The sequence below is a fragment of the Anomaloglossus baeobatrachus genome, chromosome 7 (assembly GCF_048569485.1).
Source record: "Anomaloglossus baeobatrachus isolate aAnoBae1 chromosome 7, aAnoBae1.hap1, whole genome shotgun sequence".
Lineage (NCBI taxonomy): Eukaryota > Metazoa > Chordata > Amphibia > Anura > Aromobatidae > Anomaloglossus > Anomaloglossus baeobatrachus.
Window position 1 is genome coordinate 34,351,924 of NC_134359.1, and position 19,830 is coordinate 34,371,753.

Sequence of the window (19,830 nt, forward strand, 5' to 3'; positions counted from 1 at the left end):
CATGGGTGCTGCCATTTTTGTGTAGCCCTGGATGAATCTCCTGTAATACCCCACGAGGCCCCGGAAATGACGCACCTCTTTTATGGGGGTTGGTCTTGGCCAGTTCTGATTGCAGTTACCTTGTCTGGTTCCGGTGCTACACCTTCTGCTCTAACCACGTGTCCAAGGTACTGAACTTTGGGCTTCAGCAGGTGATATATGGATGGCTTCAGCTTCATCCCGTACTTTGACAATGCCTCGACTACCTCAGCCAGGTGCTTCAGATGCTCTTCATAGGTCTTGGAGTACACTATGACGTCATCAAAGTAAAGCAAAACGGTTTCAAAGTTATGGTGCCCTAGGCAGCACTCCATCAGTCTTTGGAATGTCCAGGGCGAGTTACAGAGTCCAAATGGCATACTGTTGATTTCCCATAAGCCCATGGGTGTTGCAAATGTAGTCTTCTCACGATTTTCTTCTGTTACGGAGACCTGCCAATACCCACTGGTAAGATCTACAGTGGAGAAAAAGACAGAAGCTTTCAGTGCAGCAAGGAATTCCTCTACGCGTGGTAAAGGGTAAGCATCTTTATGTGTTATGCTGTTTATCTGCCTATAATCCACACACATTCTCTTTGTGCCATCCTTTTTCTTAACTAGGACCAATGGAGCCAACCAGGGGCTACAACTCTCTCTGATAACCCCAGCCTCCTTCATGTTCTGTAACATCTCTTTGGCACGCTGATAATGAGCTGGTGGCATAGGTCTGTACCTCTCTTTAATGGGGGAATGATTTCCTGTGGGGATATGATGTGAGACCCCCTTTATCCTCCCAAAGTCTAATGGGTGCTTACTGAAAACCTGTTCATACTCTTGCACCACCCGATAGACTCCCTATTTTTGGTAGTAAGGGGTGGAATCAGTCCCCACATGCAGCTCTTGACACCAACTTTCTAGATGCTCAGTAGTACAATTGTCCTCTACTGGCTCTGGTAGGATTGAGGGTTCTACTGCCTTGATAGTGTTCGATGACAGTGAATAGTTTGGCAATGGTGGCATACCGGGGCAATTTAGCTTCCTTCTCCCCACAATTTAACACTGACAGGTACTTTTCCCCTACGTACATCAACCACCCCCCGGGCCGTCAGGATTGTGGACTAGCTCTCTGAGTACACAAGTTCCACCATGGCTTAGTAATCCCACCCTCCAAGGCCTACTGCTGCCCGACACCATATCATCATTTCACTTTTTGGGGGTACCACGATAGGGACTGAGTCTGTCACTCGTACATTGCCAAGCTCTCCACCAGATAAGTTTACCTGTTGCTTCTGTAAGAGGGCTCGGATCTCTTTCTGCAGGGCCCTCTGCTGCCCAGCACCGGCAGTTCTGGCAATCTGTTGGAGCAAAAACAACACTTCTCCCAGACAATTCTCAATGACATTTGTACCTAAAATCATCTGTGGATTTTTCTCATTGACATCAGTTTCAACCACAATCAGTCCTTGACCCTTTAGCTTGACCCTCCCCACCTTTATGGTTACCTCTTTAAACCCTATTTGAGTCACTGGTAATCCATTAATGGCATAAATGGTGAGGCCGTGTGAGCTCTGCTTCGGCCCAGAATCTCTTGTACAGAACATATGGGATAGTGGTTACCTGTGAACCGGTGTCCAGCAATGCAGATGTGGAAATGCCGTCCAGGGTGATGGACAGGATTGATCGTCCTCCCACATATCTGTCAAACCAAACTTGTGGGCCTGGGTGTCCTACTCCTGTCGATTGGCCCTTGGCCTCAGGGGTTGCAAGTTTAAAGGATACACTCTGGCAAGATGTGCCACCTTGTTAGACTGACGGCAGATGGGTTGTCCAGACGAATCATAATGGTCACTGTACCTTCCTCGAATCGATGGGATCCTCCTTCCTCGCATCCAAGGGACGTTCTCAATGCAGTCGGCCAGCTGTATCTTGTCTGATGGCTTGGGTTCCGGAGCGAGTTGCATGGCTCTGAGGATCTTGGCTACATCCTTGCTTAGTTTTTACACTTGGGAATGCAGATCATCAGAAGCACCAGGTGTTGCAGCCTGTCCACAAGTCTTTGCCAGGGTTAAAGAAACAGGTTCCACCACCGGAGATGGGATGCTGCCTTGTTGCAATTGAAGAGCAGAGTCTGTAGTTGTTGGGGGCTATAATGCTTTTATAGCCTGGTCTTTTAAGACAGCAAAGTCCTCATCAGTATGTTCAAGAGCCTACAGGCACAGCTGCTTATGCATACCTCCCAACCGTCCCGGATTCTGCGGGACTGCCACGATTTTTCAGGTCTGTCACGCACTCCAGCTGATGTCCCGACTCCTCCCCTCAGTGGAGTGAATAAATGAAATTAAACTATTATCGGCGCTGACCGGGACTCGAACCCGTGAAGCTCATTGCTTCATAGGCTGCAGCTCTACCTCTGTGCCACTGCCCATATTGAAAACCATGGGAAGATTTGGTAATCTTAACCTCTACAGTGCAGTAGACAAAGAAGCAGATTATTTAGCTGCAAAGATTGATGGATGGATGATAGAGGGATATATATATATATATATATATATATATATATATATATATATATATACATATATATATATATATATACATATATATATATATATATATGACAGATAATAGATACATACATGATAGATAAATAGATAGACATATGGATAGATACATGATAGATATATAATAGATAGATAGATAGATACATGTTACATATATAATAGATGGATGGATGGATGGATGGATAGAGGGATAGATAGATAGATACATACATACATGGATAGATAGATACATCGATAGATAGATAGATAAATGGATAGATAGATACATCGATAGATAGATAGATAGATAGATAGATAAATGGATAGATAGATAGATTGCTGGATAGATAGATAGATAGATAGATAGTGGGATAGATAGATAGATAGATAGATAGATAAATGGATAGATAGATAGATTGCTGGATAGATAGATAGATAGATAGATAGTGGGATAGATAGATAGATAGATAGATAGATAGATAGATAGATACTGCATGTCTTTGTAGGTGAAGGAGTCAGATTCATTTGTACCCATAAAACTACTATAAAGAAATGTGGAAATAATACAAAATTACAAAATAAAATTTTTATATTTACCAACTTGGATTTGAACCAGCAACTTTCAAACATGTGCCCAGCAGCCTCGTGGCTTTCCTAGCTGCTCAAGCTGTTGAGCCACTAGGAATTGATGTCATCAGACAGAGGATTTTATATGAATAAACCTACAATGCAGCCTCTTACACAGCAGATTACACAGGACACAGAGCTCCATTGTACACAGCAGTGTCTCTATCTCCTGTATTATAGAGGGAGAGGAAAAGAGATTTTTTTTTTCTTTTAATAAAATTACTAAAAATAACAAAAAAATAGAATAATGTAATTTTATTGCACTTTTTTCTAAAATAATAAACATCACAAATCAGCAAATAACATGGACATATTTGCTGTCCCTGTAATCGTAACGACCCGAAACAACGCAGCGATCAGATATTGATGGAGATCGGTAAATGGCGGGAAAAAATGGCGCAATTTATTATTTTTCTTTATTAAAACCCATAAAAAATGTTATAAAAATGTATCACTGAGGCCATGTTCACATGTATCAGAAATGCTGCATTTTTTCTGCAGGTGTCCGGGCCATGAGCGCAATAACAATCTCCTCTGATTATTGCGTGTCTGCGGTATTTTTTATGCATTGTCCCCTTATTTGATACATGTTTGGTGCAGATGTGAATCCTGAAGATTATAAAGAAAAAAACACCAAAACTGCACAGATCAGCGGCGTCTTCAGACATAAAAGGGGAGGAGATTTCATGACGTCTCATCCACATTGCTTGGACAATTAGTCCGTGTTCACATGTAGTGTAAATGCTGCATTTTTTTTCTGCTGTTTTTTTGCACATTTATTCCGCTGTGTCAAGTAAAGTGGATGTGATTCCACGAGACGACGTCACTGAACTCTGCAGTTTTGGCTTTTTTTTCCTCTGGAGGTTTTCTACGTGGATGTTCAAAAAATGCAGTAAAAAGCTTCTCAGTACAATAAAAACACTTAAAAACGCAGATTCACATCTGAACCAAAAACACATTAAATAATGGAGAAAAGGCAGAAAATGGAACAATCAGAGAAGATAGTTATTGTGTAGTTTGGTGCAGACAGCGGCATAAACAAAAAGAAACAGAATTTATACATGTGAACACGGCCTTATAGGCACAAATAAGCAATGTCATATAGTGACACATAGAAATATAAGAAAATTCTGGCTGCTATGACGATTAACGAACAGTCTGGGGCATCTGCCGAATGACCCTTACTGACGAATGGGTGTGGCTAGGGGTGTGGCTAGGGGCGTGGTCAAATTTCGCAGCTTACTTTGTCCCTCTTTCCTTTCTTCAAAAGTTGGGAGGTATGGCTTACGGTCCTCAGGGAATTGAAGGCCCTGCAGGAACTGTTCTGTCAACATACGGTTCTCTTCTCTGGCACTAATAGGGTCTACATGTTTTAATGTCCTTAATACTGCCTGGAGTCTTAGAGCATAGTCTCTGATATTAACTTGCAGTCTCTGCCTGCAATTATAAAACTCCATTCTCAGCTCTGCCTCTGTGCGGTTTTCAAAAGCAGCTTTCAGCTACTCAAAGATAATAACCACTGAGTCCCGGTCTATATCTGCCCAAGTTTCTGCTTTCAAGTCTGCTGCAGCTTTTAACTGACAAAGCACAACAGAAGCTCTTTGCTTGTCGGTCATTGCATACACGTCCATTACATTGTAGATTCTCCTTTTAAACCCAACCAGAGTATCTGATTAACGGTCATATTGGGGCAACCATGCCGCTCCCGGAACATAGGGCAAAGGTGATTGGCATGATCGGTGCCACCGCGCCAGGCGCTGCCGCTCCCGCGTCGTCACTAGGCCCTGCAGCCTCGCCTTCTTCCTGTCCCTCCATCTTGTCTCACCCTTGGTTGTTCTCACCAACCTTTTCTTCTGGAGCACTGTGGGAACTTTCGGGTCAGGCGGTTGCAACTCTTCCGTCCTCAGCGGCATTGTGGGCGGAGCCTCTGGTTTTGCGCCCTTTGCAGCTTGTGGCGCAGTTATTTTTACAGTCCAAAATGGGGGCAATTCAAAAATTTTAAGCACAGTTCAGTTTGTAAGGCGCGCTTGTCACCCGGTTTTACGGGTCTAGTCAGGATCCTGCTGACTACGCCAAAGTTGACACGCCCGCCCCAGTCCCAGGGGACTCAGAACCGGGCCAGACTAGTGTGGCGCCCTGGCCTAGCCAGGTCGTCACAGATGACACACTAACACACCCCACCCCCACTAGACAGGGACACCTGCAAAACAAAAACCCTTGTTGCCTCCCTCCAGCGTCTGATGTCCACACCAGGTGGGGCGGAGCTAAGCGGTTGGCTCCACCCACCGAGGAGTTCACAGGCCTGGAGGCGGGAAAAGTGTCAGTTAGGAGTTGGAGTTCAGTTCAAGAGGTTGAAGTGAGAGGAGTGAACACTGGGGTGCCTGGGTTTGTGGCCCAGGCACTGACAGCAAGGTTGGCAGACGGTGGTGGCCGTCTGCAGGAGTGGCGAAGCAACGCGGAACCGTAGCACCGGGGACAGGCGACGGCCCGCCGGTACCGACCAGGGAGCGAAGTAAAGCCAGCACACACAGGCAGGGCCATTGTACCCCGACCAGGCTTGGAGCCGCCGACAATAGTCAGATCCGAATGCGACTGGAACCCCAGGGGTTTCACAACAGCCAAAGTCCCGATTGAAGGCAACCGCCCACACCGTGAGGGTATACAGCTACCGCCTAAGGCTAGAGACCCAAGGGCCAGCGTCTGAGGGCAAACAGGCTCCTCCGGTACCCATACACCGGGGAGCGGACTACCGCTGGGAATCCACAGTAGTCAGAAAAGAACATCAAGGTGCAGGGAAAGACAGCCACCATCACCTGTCCGGGGAGAGACACTGCAGCCGGCTGTGGGACCCGTCCATCCAGCCGTTTGGTTTACCGAGGACTTTGTACCTTTCTTGCTGAGTGAGTACACCCGTGCCATCCGGCACCGTGCCGTGCTGTCCCTGCAACCCTGCACCTCACCGACCCTGCCTCCCCGTCACAACATCACCGGGCCCCGGGACCACCGACCCTTACCCACGGAGGGGGAAAACAACATCCCAGCTTCTCCCTACCATCGCTCCCGGGATCCCCGTCACCAGCAGCGGTGGTGCCCATCTTCACCACGACCCGTGGGTGGCGTCACGGACTAAATTCCCCAAACCGACCACCCCTTTCACTCACGGGCGAGGAGCGCTGCACGAGTCCCCGGATCCGGCCCACCGCTCGAGCCACCGAGCAGCCGCAACAGCACCGGACCTGAGCGTTAGCGAGAGCGCAGCAGCGACGGCGTTATCCCCGCCCGCGACAACTTGGCGTCACGAACAGGATTGAACCCATCTACTTACCAGTAGAAGTGCGCCCTGTGATCTCCGCCGGCGGCGTCCGGACGAAAATTTTGAAGCGCCGCCATCTTGGCGCGAAAATCTCCCGCTCGAGCAGCTTCTCCGAGAAGGGAAGCCGCGAAAGCGAAGCCCCGCCCCCAACAAACGGAAGTGCTAAGGAGTACCAAGGGGGGACGGGAAAAAGATGTCTGCGCCTGACGGAGCTGTTGGAGGAGTGGTGGTTGCAGCTCCCGCCGCACTCATAGATGGAAACGGGATAGCCCCTTCTCCGGTCGCAGGAGCGGGGGGACCGCGGGTCCAGCGGTCGCCCAGGTGATGCAGTTCTCCCTGCCCTATGTGCCCGGTGCTACCTGGCTACCGCAGTACGATGGGAAGCCTGATGCTCTGCAGGTGTTCCGGAAAAAGATTTGCCCGGTCCTCGATTTATATCCCTTGGCTGATAGGCAACGGGCAGCGGTAGTGCTAGGGCAGCTAACCAGCGCGGCTGAGCAGGAGGCGGAGACCTAGACCAATGCGGACCGGGCCTCAGTGACTACTATTTTTGAAAAACTACAAATCGCTTTTGAGACCCGCACCGAAGCGGAGCTGCGGATGCAGTTTTATCAGTGCCCCGGGAACCTTCCAACGGCTCATGGAGTGCTGCCTGGGACATCTCAACTTCGAAACGGTCCTACTGTACCTGGACGATGTGATCGTGTACTCCCAGACGTACGAGGCCCATCTGGAACATCTGGCTGACGTGTTCGCGTCCCTAGCTAAATATGGGATGAAATTGAAGCCCTCTAAGTGCCACCTACTGAAGCCCAGGGTACAGTACCTCGGACACGTGGTGAGCGCGGAAGGCGTCGCCCCAGACCCCGAGAAGATCACCGCCATTCAGGACTGGCCGAGACCGGCCACGGTGAGAGAGGTGAGACAGTTCCTGGGCCTGGTGGGCTACTATCGTCGCTTCATTAAGGGATATACGAAGATGGCCGCCCCCATGCAAGGCCTCCTCATGGGACAGACCAAGGGTGGCAAGCCCTCTGGAACCCCGTTGGCATGGGAAGCAAAGCACGAAGAGTCTTTCCGCCAGCTGAAGACAGCCTTGACAGGGAAAGAAATCCTGGCGTACCCCAACTATAATCTCCCATTCATCCTCTACACCGATGCCAGTAATGTAGGTTTGGGAGCCGTCCTGTCCCAGGTCCAGAACGGAAGGGAAAAGGTGATCGCCTATGCCAGCAGAAAACTCCGACCCACGGAAAGAAACCCTGAGAATTACAGCTCCTTCAAGCTTGAGTTCCTAGCCCTGGTGTGGGCCATTACTGAGCGATTCCGCCATTACCTCATAGCCGCTAAGTTCACCGCCTATACGGACAACAATCCGTTAACCCATCTGGACACGGCCAAGCTGGGCGCGTTGGAGCAGCGGTGGGTGGCCAGGCTGTCTAAGTATGACTTCACAATCAAGTACTGAGCCGGCCGCAAGAACACCAACGCGGACGCGCTATCCCGGATGCCCCACCTATCGGATGAGGGACCGGAAAGTGATGATCTCGAAGAAATCGAGCTGCCTGCATTCCACCGGCCACCAGTTGAGAAGTTGCATGTCCAGCAGCAACAGGCGAGCCTGGACCCGCTACCCAGTCACGGATGGCAAGAAGCCCAAGACCAAGCGCCTGCCATCCAAGTGGTCAAGACCATGATTGAACAAGGTTCCACTAGACTGGACCCTGCTGCTCCACCTGAGGCCCAACGGCTGTGGAAAGAACGAGCCCGGCTGCATCTGGACGAGGGGACACTGTATCGGGAACTGATCAACCCGAAGACCTATGAGAAGGTTCGTCAGCTGGTGGTCCCTCAGGCTAGTGTGCCCACAGTTCTACGGGCTTACCATGACGGTGCTGGGCACTTTGGGTGGAAGAAGCTGGAGATGCGTTGAGGGAGCGGTTCTATTGGAGTGGGATGCGGGAATCTGTGGAGGCCTGGTGCCGAGAGTGTGGTCCCTGTGCACTGAGAAGAAGGGACGAGGCCAGCCAGAAGGCCCCTCTATGCCCAATCATCACTCATCAGCCGCTGGAGCTGGTCGCCCTCGACCATGTGAAGCTCACCCCTAGCCGAAGTGGGTACACCTACGCTCTGACCATTGTGGACCACTATTCAAGATTCATGGTGGTTGTCCCAGTCAAGGACCTGACCGGCCGTACCGCCGCTAGAACATTCCAGGCCTATTTCTGTTGACCGCACGGGTACCCGGAGAGGGTGCTTACCGACCGGGGCCCGGCTTTTGAAGCGGAGGTGTTTCAAGAATTCTGCCAGTTGTATGGCTGCAAGAAAATTCGGACCACGCCTTACCATGCCCAGACCAATGGCATATGTGAAAAGATGAACCATCTGGTCCTGGGTCTCCTCAAGACGTTACCGCTAGAAGAGCGGAACCTGTGGCCAGAAAAGCTGCCTGACCTGGTCGATATGTACAATAACATCCCTTCCAGCTCGACCAAATATACACCAACGTACCTGATGAGAGCTCAGCCAGGCCGGCTGCCAGTAGACCTAGAAATGGGTTTGGAAGCTCCAGAGGCCCTCCCTTTGACTGTTGGATGGGACACTCGGCGGAGAGCGCAGTACCGACAGGTCCAGGAGTACGTGGAAAGGAACCTGTGTCGGAGCCGGGAACAGCAAGAACAGTATTTCAACAAGCGGGCTCCAGCTGGCCCCTTTAAACCTGGAGATGTAGTGCTGAAACGAAAAAGAAGAACCCATAAGCTCGACGACCAGTGGGAAAAGACCCCGTATGTCATACAACCCATTGAATGGGAGAATGAGAAGGCCTACCAGATTAGTCGTGACCAGGGGAAGACTTCGGCCACAGTGTCCAGGGACCACCTGAAGAGGTGCCCATCGCCGTTGAAGATAGCAGCTGAAGTTCCAACCCCCAGACCAACCGGGGAGAAGGAGAAAGAGGTGATACACACAGTAATGGGTGATTTCCCAGCGGACTGGCCTACACAGAACGGCACGGTGCTCATTCCGGTGATAATGTTCCCACAACCCGTGGAGGAAAAGGAGACGGAAGTACCCGCCAATGAACCAGTGCCCAGGGCTGCACCTGTACCCAGTCCCCCTGAGTCTCCGGCGGCCCCACACCGTAGACGGGAAGAGGAGCTGACTGTCTCTTCTGTCCCCTTGCCCTCCACTGATAGTATTGGGCCCAGAAGGTCCACACGCCCCAACCTAGGCCAACCCCCACTTAGGAACAGGGAAACTACCATTTAGGGGCGTTATATGTTAAGAGTGTAAATATGTGATTGAATGATACCAATGAACCGTGACTGTAACCTGATTATCCATTTGATTATCCCGGCCGTTGCCGGCAACGTTGTCCCCGGAGGGACCCTTTGTGTTCTACAAGCGGCATGAGGAACTGCTCATGGACATGGCTGAGAACTGGCAGGCCACCCACGAACTTGTGGGACTGTAAATAAGTTGAGGGTTGATTTTCCGCGGAGCCGCCTCCGGAGAGGCAGATTGGAGGAAGGGCCCGCAGCAGAGCAGGCTGGGGCCCGGCCACCACCAGGACCGGTGTGGCCATCCTCCGGGGGTCAGGGGTCCCCCTTGGACGTGGGGTCCCCTGAAGTGACAGCCGAGTGCGAGTAACCGTACCCGTTCTTGCTCGGGCAGCCTGGAACCTGGACTGGGGTCAAGGGGTGCTGCCCACTTCTTAAGCGGGCTTTACACGAGCCGATAGATTGTGCGATATGTCGTTAGGGTCACGGTTTTCGTGACGCACATCCGGCATACCGCACGACGTGGTTTCGTGTGACACCTCCTAGCGACGCAGTATTGCTCACAAATCGTGAGTCGTGTACTCGTCGCTAGGTTTCATAAAATTGTTTAATTAAAATGGCGGTGGTTGATCATCGTTTCTGTGGCATCACATGTTGCTTCGTGTGACACCACGGGAACGATGAACGATGAACACCAGCTTTACCTGCCTCCCGCGACACCCGACGGCTTAATGGAAGGAAGGAGGTGGGCGGGATGTTTACATCCCGCTCATCTCCACCCCTCCGCTTCTATTGGCCGCCTGCCGTGTGACGTCGCTGTGACGCCGAACGTCCCGCCCACTCCAGGAAGTGGACGTTCATCGCCCACAACGAGGTCGTCCGGAAGGTAAGTACGTGTGATGGGGGTTAAACGAGTTTGTGTGCCATGGGCAACTAATTGCCCGTGATGCAAAAACGACGGGGGCGGGTACGATCGATTGTGCGATAGCACAATCTATCGTCTCGTGTAAAGCAGGCTTTAGGGGCAGCATCAGGGCTAGGTTGCTTGGGTGGGAGAGCGGAAGACATCCGTCCGTCCGTCTGTTATTAAAAATGTTTATGTGTGTAATGTTGAAGTGTCCTTACAAGAAATGCTTATGTTTGAAAATGTTTTAACTGTTATTTATATTTTTACAGTTGAAAAGAAAAATAAAACCGGTGATGGACGGGCAGCCCGCGGACGGTCTGCATTTTACCAAGGGGGAATGTGGCGCCCTGGCCTAGCCAGGTCGTCACAGATGACACACTAACACACCCCACCCCCACTAGACAGGGACAGCAGCCAAACAAAAACCCTTGTTGCCTCCCTCCAGCGTCTGATGTCCACACCAGGTGGGGCAGAGCTAAGTGGTTGGCTCCACCCACCGAGGAGTTCACAGGCCTGGAGGCGGGAAAAGTGTCAGTTAGGAGTTGGAGTTGGAGTTGAACACTGGGGTGCCTGGGTTTATGGCCCAGGCACTGACAGCAAGGTTGGCAGACGGTGGTGGCCGTCTGCAGGAGTGGTGGAGCAATGCGGAACTGTAGGACCGGGGACGGGCGACGGCCCGCCGGTACCGACCGGAGAGCGAAGTGAAGCCAGCACACACAGGCAGGGCCATCGGACCCCAACCAGGCTTGGAGCCGCCGACAATAGTCAAATTCGAATGTGACTGGAACCCCAGGGGTTTCACAACAGCCAAAGTCTCGATTTGAAGGCAACCGCCCACACCGTGAGGGTATACAGCTACCGCCTAAGGCTAGAGACCCAAGGGCCGGCGTCTGAGGGCAAACGGGCTCCTCCGGTACCCATACACCGGGGAGCGGACTACCGCTGGGAATCCACAGTAGTCAGAAAAGAACATCAAGGTGCAGGGAAAGACAGCCGCCATCACCTGTCCGGAGAGAGACACTGCAGCCGGCTGCGGGACCCGTCCATCCAGCCGTTTGGTTTACCGAGGACTTTGTACCTTTCTTGCTGAGTGAGTACACCCGTGCCATCCGGCACCGTGCCGCGCTGTCCCTGCAACCCTGCACCTCACCAACCCTGCCTCCCCATCACAACATCACCGGGCCCCGTGACCACCGACCCCCTACCCACGGAGGGGGAAAACAACATCCCAGCTTCTCCCTACCATTGCTCCCGGGATCCCCGTCACCAGCAGCGGTGGTGCCCATCTTCACCACGACCCGTGGGTGGCGTCACGGACTAAATTCTCCAAACCGACCACCCCTTTCACTCACAGGCGAGGAGCGCTGCTCGAGTCCCCGGATCCGGCCCACCGCTCGAGCCACCGAGCAGCCGCAACTGCGCCGGACCCGAGCGTTAGCGAGAGCGCAGCAGTGACGGCGTCCTCCCCGCCCGCGACACTAGTGTGGCGCCCTGGACTAGCCAGGTCGTCACAGGTACTGCAGCACACACCCCCACCCCAAGACAGGCACATCAGCCAGATACAAAATCCTTGTTACCTCCCACACCAGGTGGGATGGAGCCAGGTGGTTGGCCCCACCCACTGAGGAGTTCACAGTCCTGGAGGCGGGAAAAGGAAGACAGTTCCTTTGAGAGAGGAGACACAGTTAGGGAAGTGAAGGAGTGAGGAGTGAAGTGGAAGTGGAGGAGCAAACTGACCGTGTCCGGGTGTGTGGCCCGGGCACCAAGAGCAAGGTTGGCAGACGGTGGTGGTCGTCTGCAGGAGAGGCAGATCAATGCACAACCGTAGGACCGGGGACGGGCGGTGGACACTAGTGCGGGGACATCTGCCATGGCGGGGTCCGGTTCTGTAACCCTGGTGGTGTCTTTTGGAGTAAATAAAGGGGGTTTTAAATAAAAGAAAATTAACATAAAAGAGTTTTTGTCGACTACACTACTTGCGGTGTGCGGCCAGGTTATTTGGGGCCGCCGCTGCAGGTTTCTGCTCGCGTTGCCATGGCCCCCATGACTGACGGCTCCACGTCATGACCGGAACTAGCGCAGGGTCATTTCCTGTTTAATCCACACAGCATGGTGGCGTTCGCGCCGAGAAAAAAAATACATGTGGAGCGCGGCAAAGCCCTGCAGTGGATTCCCAGCGCTTCAGTACGGTCGAGTGGCGTGTGGCCGCGCATGCGCGGTGTCTATGGCATCGCGTTGCCATGGCCCCCGTGACTGACGGCTCCACGTCATGACCAGAACTAGCGCCGGGTCATTTCCTGTTTAATCCACACAGCATGGTGGCGTTCGCGCCAAGAAAACACATGTTCCTCTGCGCTCCCTGATTAATTCAGGGTATAAATAGATCCTCAAATGTTTCCACTGTACACCTGCCTCCCGAAGAAGCAGCAGTGAAACGCGTTGAGGCGTGGTGGCTGCGGGTACGTGGTCGGCTCATCGGTCAGGTCTGTTTACTCTTTTGGCTCTTATATGGTCTTTATGGCTCATGGAACTGGTAGGTGACTGGTGGGATTGGACATCACCGCTCTGATCCTATTTAGGTAGTATATTCTTTGATTTGATATTGCGGTGATGCCCTTCCTCACTGCCTCAGTGTGATTTATGCTGTGTTGGCATGATCCGTTACTAGAACTGCCAGAACTGCTATAAACTTTAATTATTAATTAAAACTCTTTATGTACTGGTGCCATGGCATTCTCCTAGGTATACCCACATTGACTAAATACATGTGATTTACAATTATACTCTTTGTCTATACTATGTGGTGGTGCTTCAGGAGTGTGCTATCTGCATATGAGATTTACCCTTGAGGTTCCATGGCCATATGGTGGGCTGTATGTATTCAATGAATATTGTTACTTTGTATAATATTTGACCTACACGGATGGTCTGACTGCGTTCGCACCTACCCCTCCCTTGTTAGGAGGGACTCACTTGTGGTCTACACTGTCCCATTGTGCCAAAAGTAAAAACTGTCATTTTTTAAAAAAATATATCAATAAAAATTGTTGTTTTATGACATTATGGCATTTTAGTGATTTCCTTGAGGAGTTACTTAGTGTTTTTCTAAGGTTTCTGCTGAGGCTGATGGAGCGATGCAGCCTGGATTGTTGGAGCCCTCCGCAAGAAGGGACAGGCCCCAGCAGTTAATGAAGGAGGTTGTAGTGGGAAAACAGTCTATGTGAGTGCACACCGTCAAGGAAACCGTCCACATCAGTGTTGTAGTTTAACTTGCCTTGTTTATGTACCGCCCCGCGGGCACGGCTGCGACCGCCGAGCCGCTCGGATCCGTGCTCGTACGGTGGGTGGTGGCTCGAGCTCCTCATGGACCCGGGGATCACGTCGCTCTGCAAGGGAGTTGGCGCTACACGCAGGGGCTTGACGGGGAAGTTCCACGGCCAGGGCCGCGGGGGTTTGGTTTGGGATGTAAGTTTGTGACGCCACCCACGGGTTGTGGTGAATAGATGGACACCACCGCTGCCGTTAACTAGGCCTCTCAGGGACGGTGTTGCGCAGCTTGGTGTTGACCCCTCCGTGGGCAGGGGAGCGATGGTCCCGGGGGCCCGAGGGAGGTGCTGAAGCGTGGAAGCGGGTGCATGCTGGGTGCTGATGCTGTGCGGCGCGGTGTGCGGCCCGAAGGCACTGGTATACTCACTATGACACAATACACTGGAGCCTCCGGTAAACTAAACGGGGTAATGAACAGGGCCCGCAGCCGGCTGCAGCTTCTCTTAGAATAGGTTGGTGGTTTCCGCCTTTCTCCTGCACCTCTTTGTAAGAATGTTTGACTCCTATGCCTAAGCAACGGTAGTCCGCTCCCCGACTGGTATATGCCGTAGGAGCCCGTTTGCCCGCAGACGCTGGCCCAGTGGGTCTCTATGCCTTGGCGGTGGCTTTACCCTGTATGGTTGGGCTGTTGTCTTCTAACAGGTCTTGTGTGGGATAGGTCCTTAAGTCCAGTCCTCAATCAGTTGATTTGACTTGGCCCTGTCGGTTCAGGGCTTTGTACTGGGTCTGAGTACCCCTCCTGGTGCTCTGGTTTCCAATCAGTTCCCTGGTTCGGTACCGGCGGGCCACCGCCCGACCCCGGTCCCTTCGGTTCCACCGGCTGTAATCCCAGCTCCTGCAGGTGGCCACCACCATCTGCCTCCTTGCCAAAGGTGACTGGGCTCCAACCCTGCCACCGGAGTAGTCTGTTGGCAGGCCTGGTCACAGGTCTGCCCTTGAACTAGTCCTCCATCCTTCACCGTCAAGGTTACTCCTCACACTGCTCTAGAACTTCTGTCTGAACTTGTGTCGTTCCCGCCTCCAGGCCTGTGAACTCCTCAGTGGGCGGAGCCAACTGTCTGGCTCCGCCCCCTGGTGTGGACATCAAACCTGGAGGGTGGTGACAAGGGTTTCTTGGTTGGCTGCTGTCACCTACTCGGGGAGGGGATGGTGTGTGTGTGTGTGTGTGACTACCTTGGACGACCTGACTAGTCCAGGGCGTCACATTTACTTTGTTGTGGAGGTACCTGAACCCACCGGTGCCGGTCCCAGGTGTATCTGCTCCCCTTGTTTTCTGTATCAGCTGTGACCTGGGATTGCTGTCCTCCATGCACACTTGTTGTTGATGGGCTCCTGTGGCCTTTAGCTACTTGGGGACCCCTCTGTTTCTCTTGGTCCTATTGCAGGCAGCCTGGACTATTTATGGGGTTCAGTCCCCGGTCCCCTCTTTGCTGCTTGTGCTTCAGACTTTTTGGGTTGGCAATTGACCTTGGAGATCTTCTCGCCCAGCAGAATTGACAATGTCCATAAAGGGTCTCACTGTCCTAGGGATCTGCACCCTGCCTTGTGCTGAGGTCAATGAGCTTTTCTTCCATCCTTCCCCGGACACACTCCGGTTCCTGGAGTCTCGTACTTCCACAGGGGCCCACAGGTCCTGAAATTCCTGATTCCTCACCTCACCGTCCTCTCTTCTTATTACAGCACTCCGTTCTTACTGCAGGTGTTTTCTGTCCTTCCACTTTCTACTATTACTCCTCTCTCCTCTCCTCAGGCTTCTCCTCACAGACTCTCCTGACAGACGTCGTCTCTGACAGACTTCCCACCACTTCCTGTTGGGGTTGTGTATGTGGCCTGAAGGTGCTGGTGTGTTTCCTGGCACGGATATTCCGGGGTTTGGATTTCCACGGGTTACATTTGTGGCACCTCAAGGTTGCTACATAACCCAACAAAAAAAAAAGGCAAAAGAGTGAGTGGTCCTGAAGGCTCAAAAATACCGTGAACCTGAGACTTATGAAAATGAGTCTTTGCAGTAGTGTGAACAGGGAAGCGTCCCTGTTCAGCAAAAGGTTACTAATGTTTAACATGTTCTAATTGTTGTTAAGTAAATTAACTTTAATTCTTATGTTATTGTTTTTTGTTTTAATTTTTAAGGAGAAGCTAAAGAAACCGCTGATTTGCTGGAAGGCATAGTAGACTACCTGAGCACTCATGGCAAGAACATTTCTGAGATCATCATTGTTGTCTTCGTACAGGATGTTTATAAAAAATATCAACGTTTTTTTCAGAATTACAAGGTGCGTGACCAATCAGTGCTCAGTGGCCAGCAGTCATTATAATTTCTATGAATGGTTAATAAGCTGCACTTACTGTTTGTCTTCCATACATTAGCAGTAAGGACATCCACTTTATGATGGCACTGTACCAATGCCCCTACCCAAAATAAAAAAATCATTTCAACTGACCTCCTGACCTGGAGATGGCGCTGGTGTTCAATAACCCTTTAAAATTAAGAGTTATTAAAGGGTTTGTCCACTACTTTAACATTGATGGCCTATCCTTAGGAAATGTCATCAATGTCTGATCAGCCGGAGTCTAAAGGCCGCTTTAGACGCAACGACATCGCTAACGAGATGTCGTTGGGGTCACGGAATTCGTGACGCACATCCGGCCTCGTTAGCGACGTCGTTGCGTGTGAAACGCACGAACGACTGTTAACGATCAAAATTACTTACCTAATCGTTGACGCGACGTTCCTTTCACGATTATTGTTGCTGTTGCAGGACGCAGGTTCCTGCGGCAGCACATTTCGCTACGTGTGATACCACAGGAACGAGGAACATCACCTTACCTGCGGTCGCCCGCAATGAGGAAGGAAGGAGGTGGGCGGGATGTTCGGCCCGCTCATCTCTGCCCCTACGCTTCTATTGGGCGGCCGCTTAGTGACGCCGCTGTGACGCCGAACGAACCACCCCCTTAGAAAGGAGGCAGTTCACCGGCCACAGCGACGTCGATAGGCAGGTAAGTATTTGTGACGGGGACTAACGATATTGTGCGCCACGGGCAGCGATTTGCCCGTGACGCACAACCGACAGGGGCGGGTACGTTCACCAGCGACATCGCTGTGTGTAAACTGGCCTTAAGGCTATGTCCGCACGCTGCATTCTGGCTTGGCAACTAAACTGCAGCATTTTGATAACTGTAGACACTGCGTTTGACAAAAAAATGCATCCAAAACGCATGCTTTCTGAATGCGTTTTGAATACATTTGGATGCATTTTTGACAGTGTGGTCACACTCGGCTCTGCTACATCCCTACATCCCCATGGAGCATGGCTGGCTGCGAGACAGAGCCGAGCAATAAGAATGAACTCGGATGAACTTCACCCGACTTTATTGTCATTGCTGGGCACCGCTGATCGCGCGGCTACCTTCAGTCAATCGGGCGACATGCTGTCACAGTTGGAGGACTCCACCTGTGGCCGCGGGTAACCTGAGTGATGGCACCGCTGATCGTGGGCTCACTTCAGTTGCTGCGTGGAGCTGACAGCTAGCGGTCGTGCTCTATGGCCGCTTGCTGTCAGCCTCCGATCTAGCAGAGCTGAAAGTGTTGTGGGACCTTGTGTGGATTACGTCGGATCTGGAGGGGTGTTTGGGGATTAATAAAGTGGTGAAAGAGGGTGGGTTTTTTCGTCTTTTATTGCACATAAAGGATTTTTTTGGGTGTTTGTGTTTATTTACTTTCACTTACAGATTAATCATGGGGGGTGTCTCATAGATGCCTGCCATAATTAACCAAGGACTTAGTGGCAGATATGAGCTGCCATTAACTCCTTATTACCCCGACTGCTAATGCACCAGGGAAATTCAGGAACAGCCGGGTAAGTTCCAGGGACTGTCGCATCTAATGGATGCGGCACTTTCGGACGGCTGCTGGCTGATATTTTTAGGCTGGGGGGCAGCCTAAAAACGATAGCCCTCCCCAGTCCGAGAATACCAGCCAGAAGCTGTGTGGCTTTATCTTGGCTGGGTATCAATTGGAGTAAACCACACACATATATATATATATATATATATATATATATATATATATATATATATATATATATATATATATATATATATATATATATATATATATAGAGATATATATATGTGTTTTTTAAATGATTTATTTATTTTACTGCATGATATAGAACCGCCCACAGGCGGCAGTGATTGGTTACAGTGAGACAGCGGTCACTCAGCGTAGGGGCTCGTCTGAATGCAACCAATCATAGGTGCCGGTGGGCAGGGGAAGCAGTGAATATGAGATGGCCTATTGAGCGGCCGACACTTTCTGAAGCAGGAGAAGCCGCCACAGTGTGACAGCCGTGCAGCGGGAGAGGGAGAGATGGAGAGACCAACAGACAGAGACAGTCACCGACAGAGAGACCAAGACCGAGAGAGACCGAGACATAAAGAGAGAGAGAGAGAGAACTACGACACCTCATTCATTTCAATGGGTGGAAAATGCAACCAAAATGCACTGAAGAAGTGACATTCTGCTTTTTTTAACGCAATGATTTTGACAAATATTTGACAAACAAAACGCTGCCTAAAAAAAGCGACAATGCATGAAATTTCTGACTTCTTATAGACTTTGCTGGGGAAGCACAACTCATGCATTTTGTCAATGACACAGTGTAGTTTTAAACGCAGCCAAAACGCAGGAAAAAAGCACACGTGCTCACATGGCCTAACACTCGGACCCTTACCGATCAGCTGTTTTTGGTGCCAGCCAGCAGCAGTTGGCAGAAAATGCTCAGTTCCGGAGCTGCCCTGTCTTCTGATAGCAGTCGCAGCCGAGTATTGATTTGAATATGAGTATGTGCAGTACCCAGCCGTGGCCACTATCAAAACAATGGGTCAGCTCTGGAACTGAGCATTTCTTGCTGCCGCCGGCACTCAGAACAGCTGATTGGCAAGATTTGCGGGGTGTCAAACCCCGGTCAATCAGACATTAATGACCTATCTTAAGGATAGACCATCAATGTAAAAGTAGTGAACAACCTCGTTAATAGTTCTTTTTGAAATTGACAGATAAACCTTTAACTTTAGTATATTTATTTATTTTTTTTAAATTGCGTGCTCAATCAGGGCCAAACTCAGGTCTTAAAGGAGTTAAGGTAACTGTGTACCCTTGAACACCAATTTTTTTTCATCTAACATCTCATCAAATTCTTTGTTGCTTAAAGGGATTGTCCAGAACTTACTGCTGACCTTCAGAAATGCAGCTGAAATACATTGCAGCATAGAGTCCTGTCAGGGTCCCTGCACTGCAATGCGCCGGCCGCCGATTAAGGCTATGAATATTCACTGCTCCCCACATCCATAATCCAGGGCATAGGGTGCAGAGAATATGCCAGCATCCGGCAACTGACTGTGCTGCAGTGCCCGGGAATATAATATGTACCAAGATACAGGCAGAATGTGGACATAACCCCAGTTGGGATCATTATGAATACCAGGAATACCATGAATACCAGGATGAGGACAATTATGGGGACATTTATTCCAGGATGGAATCCATTATGGAAACATATATACCAGTATGGAGCTACTATTAAAACATGTATACTAGGATGGGAGCCATTATGGGGACATACTGTATATACCAGCATATAGCCATTATGAAGACATGTGTTAGGGCCAGGTGGACGGGCAGACCCAGGAGGTGGATCCACTGGGCTGAACACCTCACCGAGGGCAAGGTGCCCGGTAGCCGGAGCACTAGCAGGACAGTCCGTTTAGAGGAGTGGAGTAAAGCAGTCCCTGGGACTACGGGGTCTCTGATGGTAGT

General features: G+C 50.9%; 1 protein-coding gene across 2 annotated transcripts in view; it reads left to right on the plus strand.

The window, feature by feature from the left end:
- LOC142245840 (protein mono-ADP-ribosyltransferase PARP15-like) overlaps positions 1-19,830 on the plus strand; it is a 446,514-nt gene that overhangs the window by 131,737 nt on the left and 294,947 nt on the right. For both annotated transcript variants that reach the window (XM_075318815.1, XM_075318814.1), the window contains exon 5: positions 16,143-16,285. In XM_075318815.1, the coding sequence (XP_075174930.1) occupies positions 16,143-16,285 (143 nt within the window). The remainder of the gene's footprint in view (positions 1-16,142; positions 16,286-19,830) is intronic.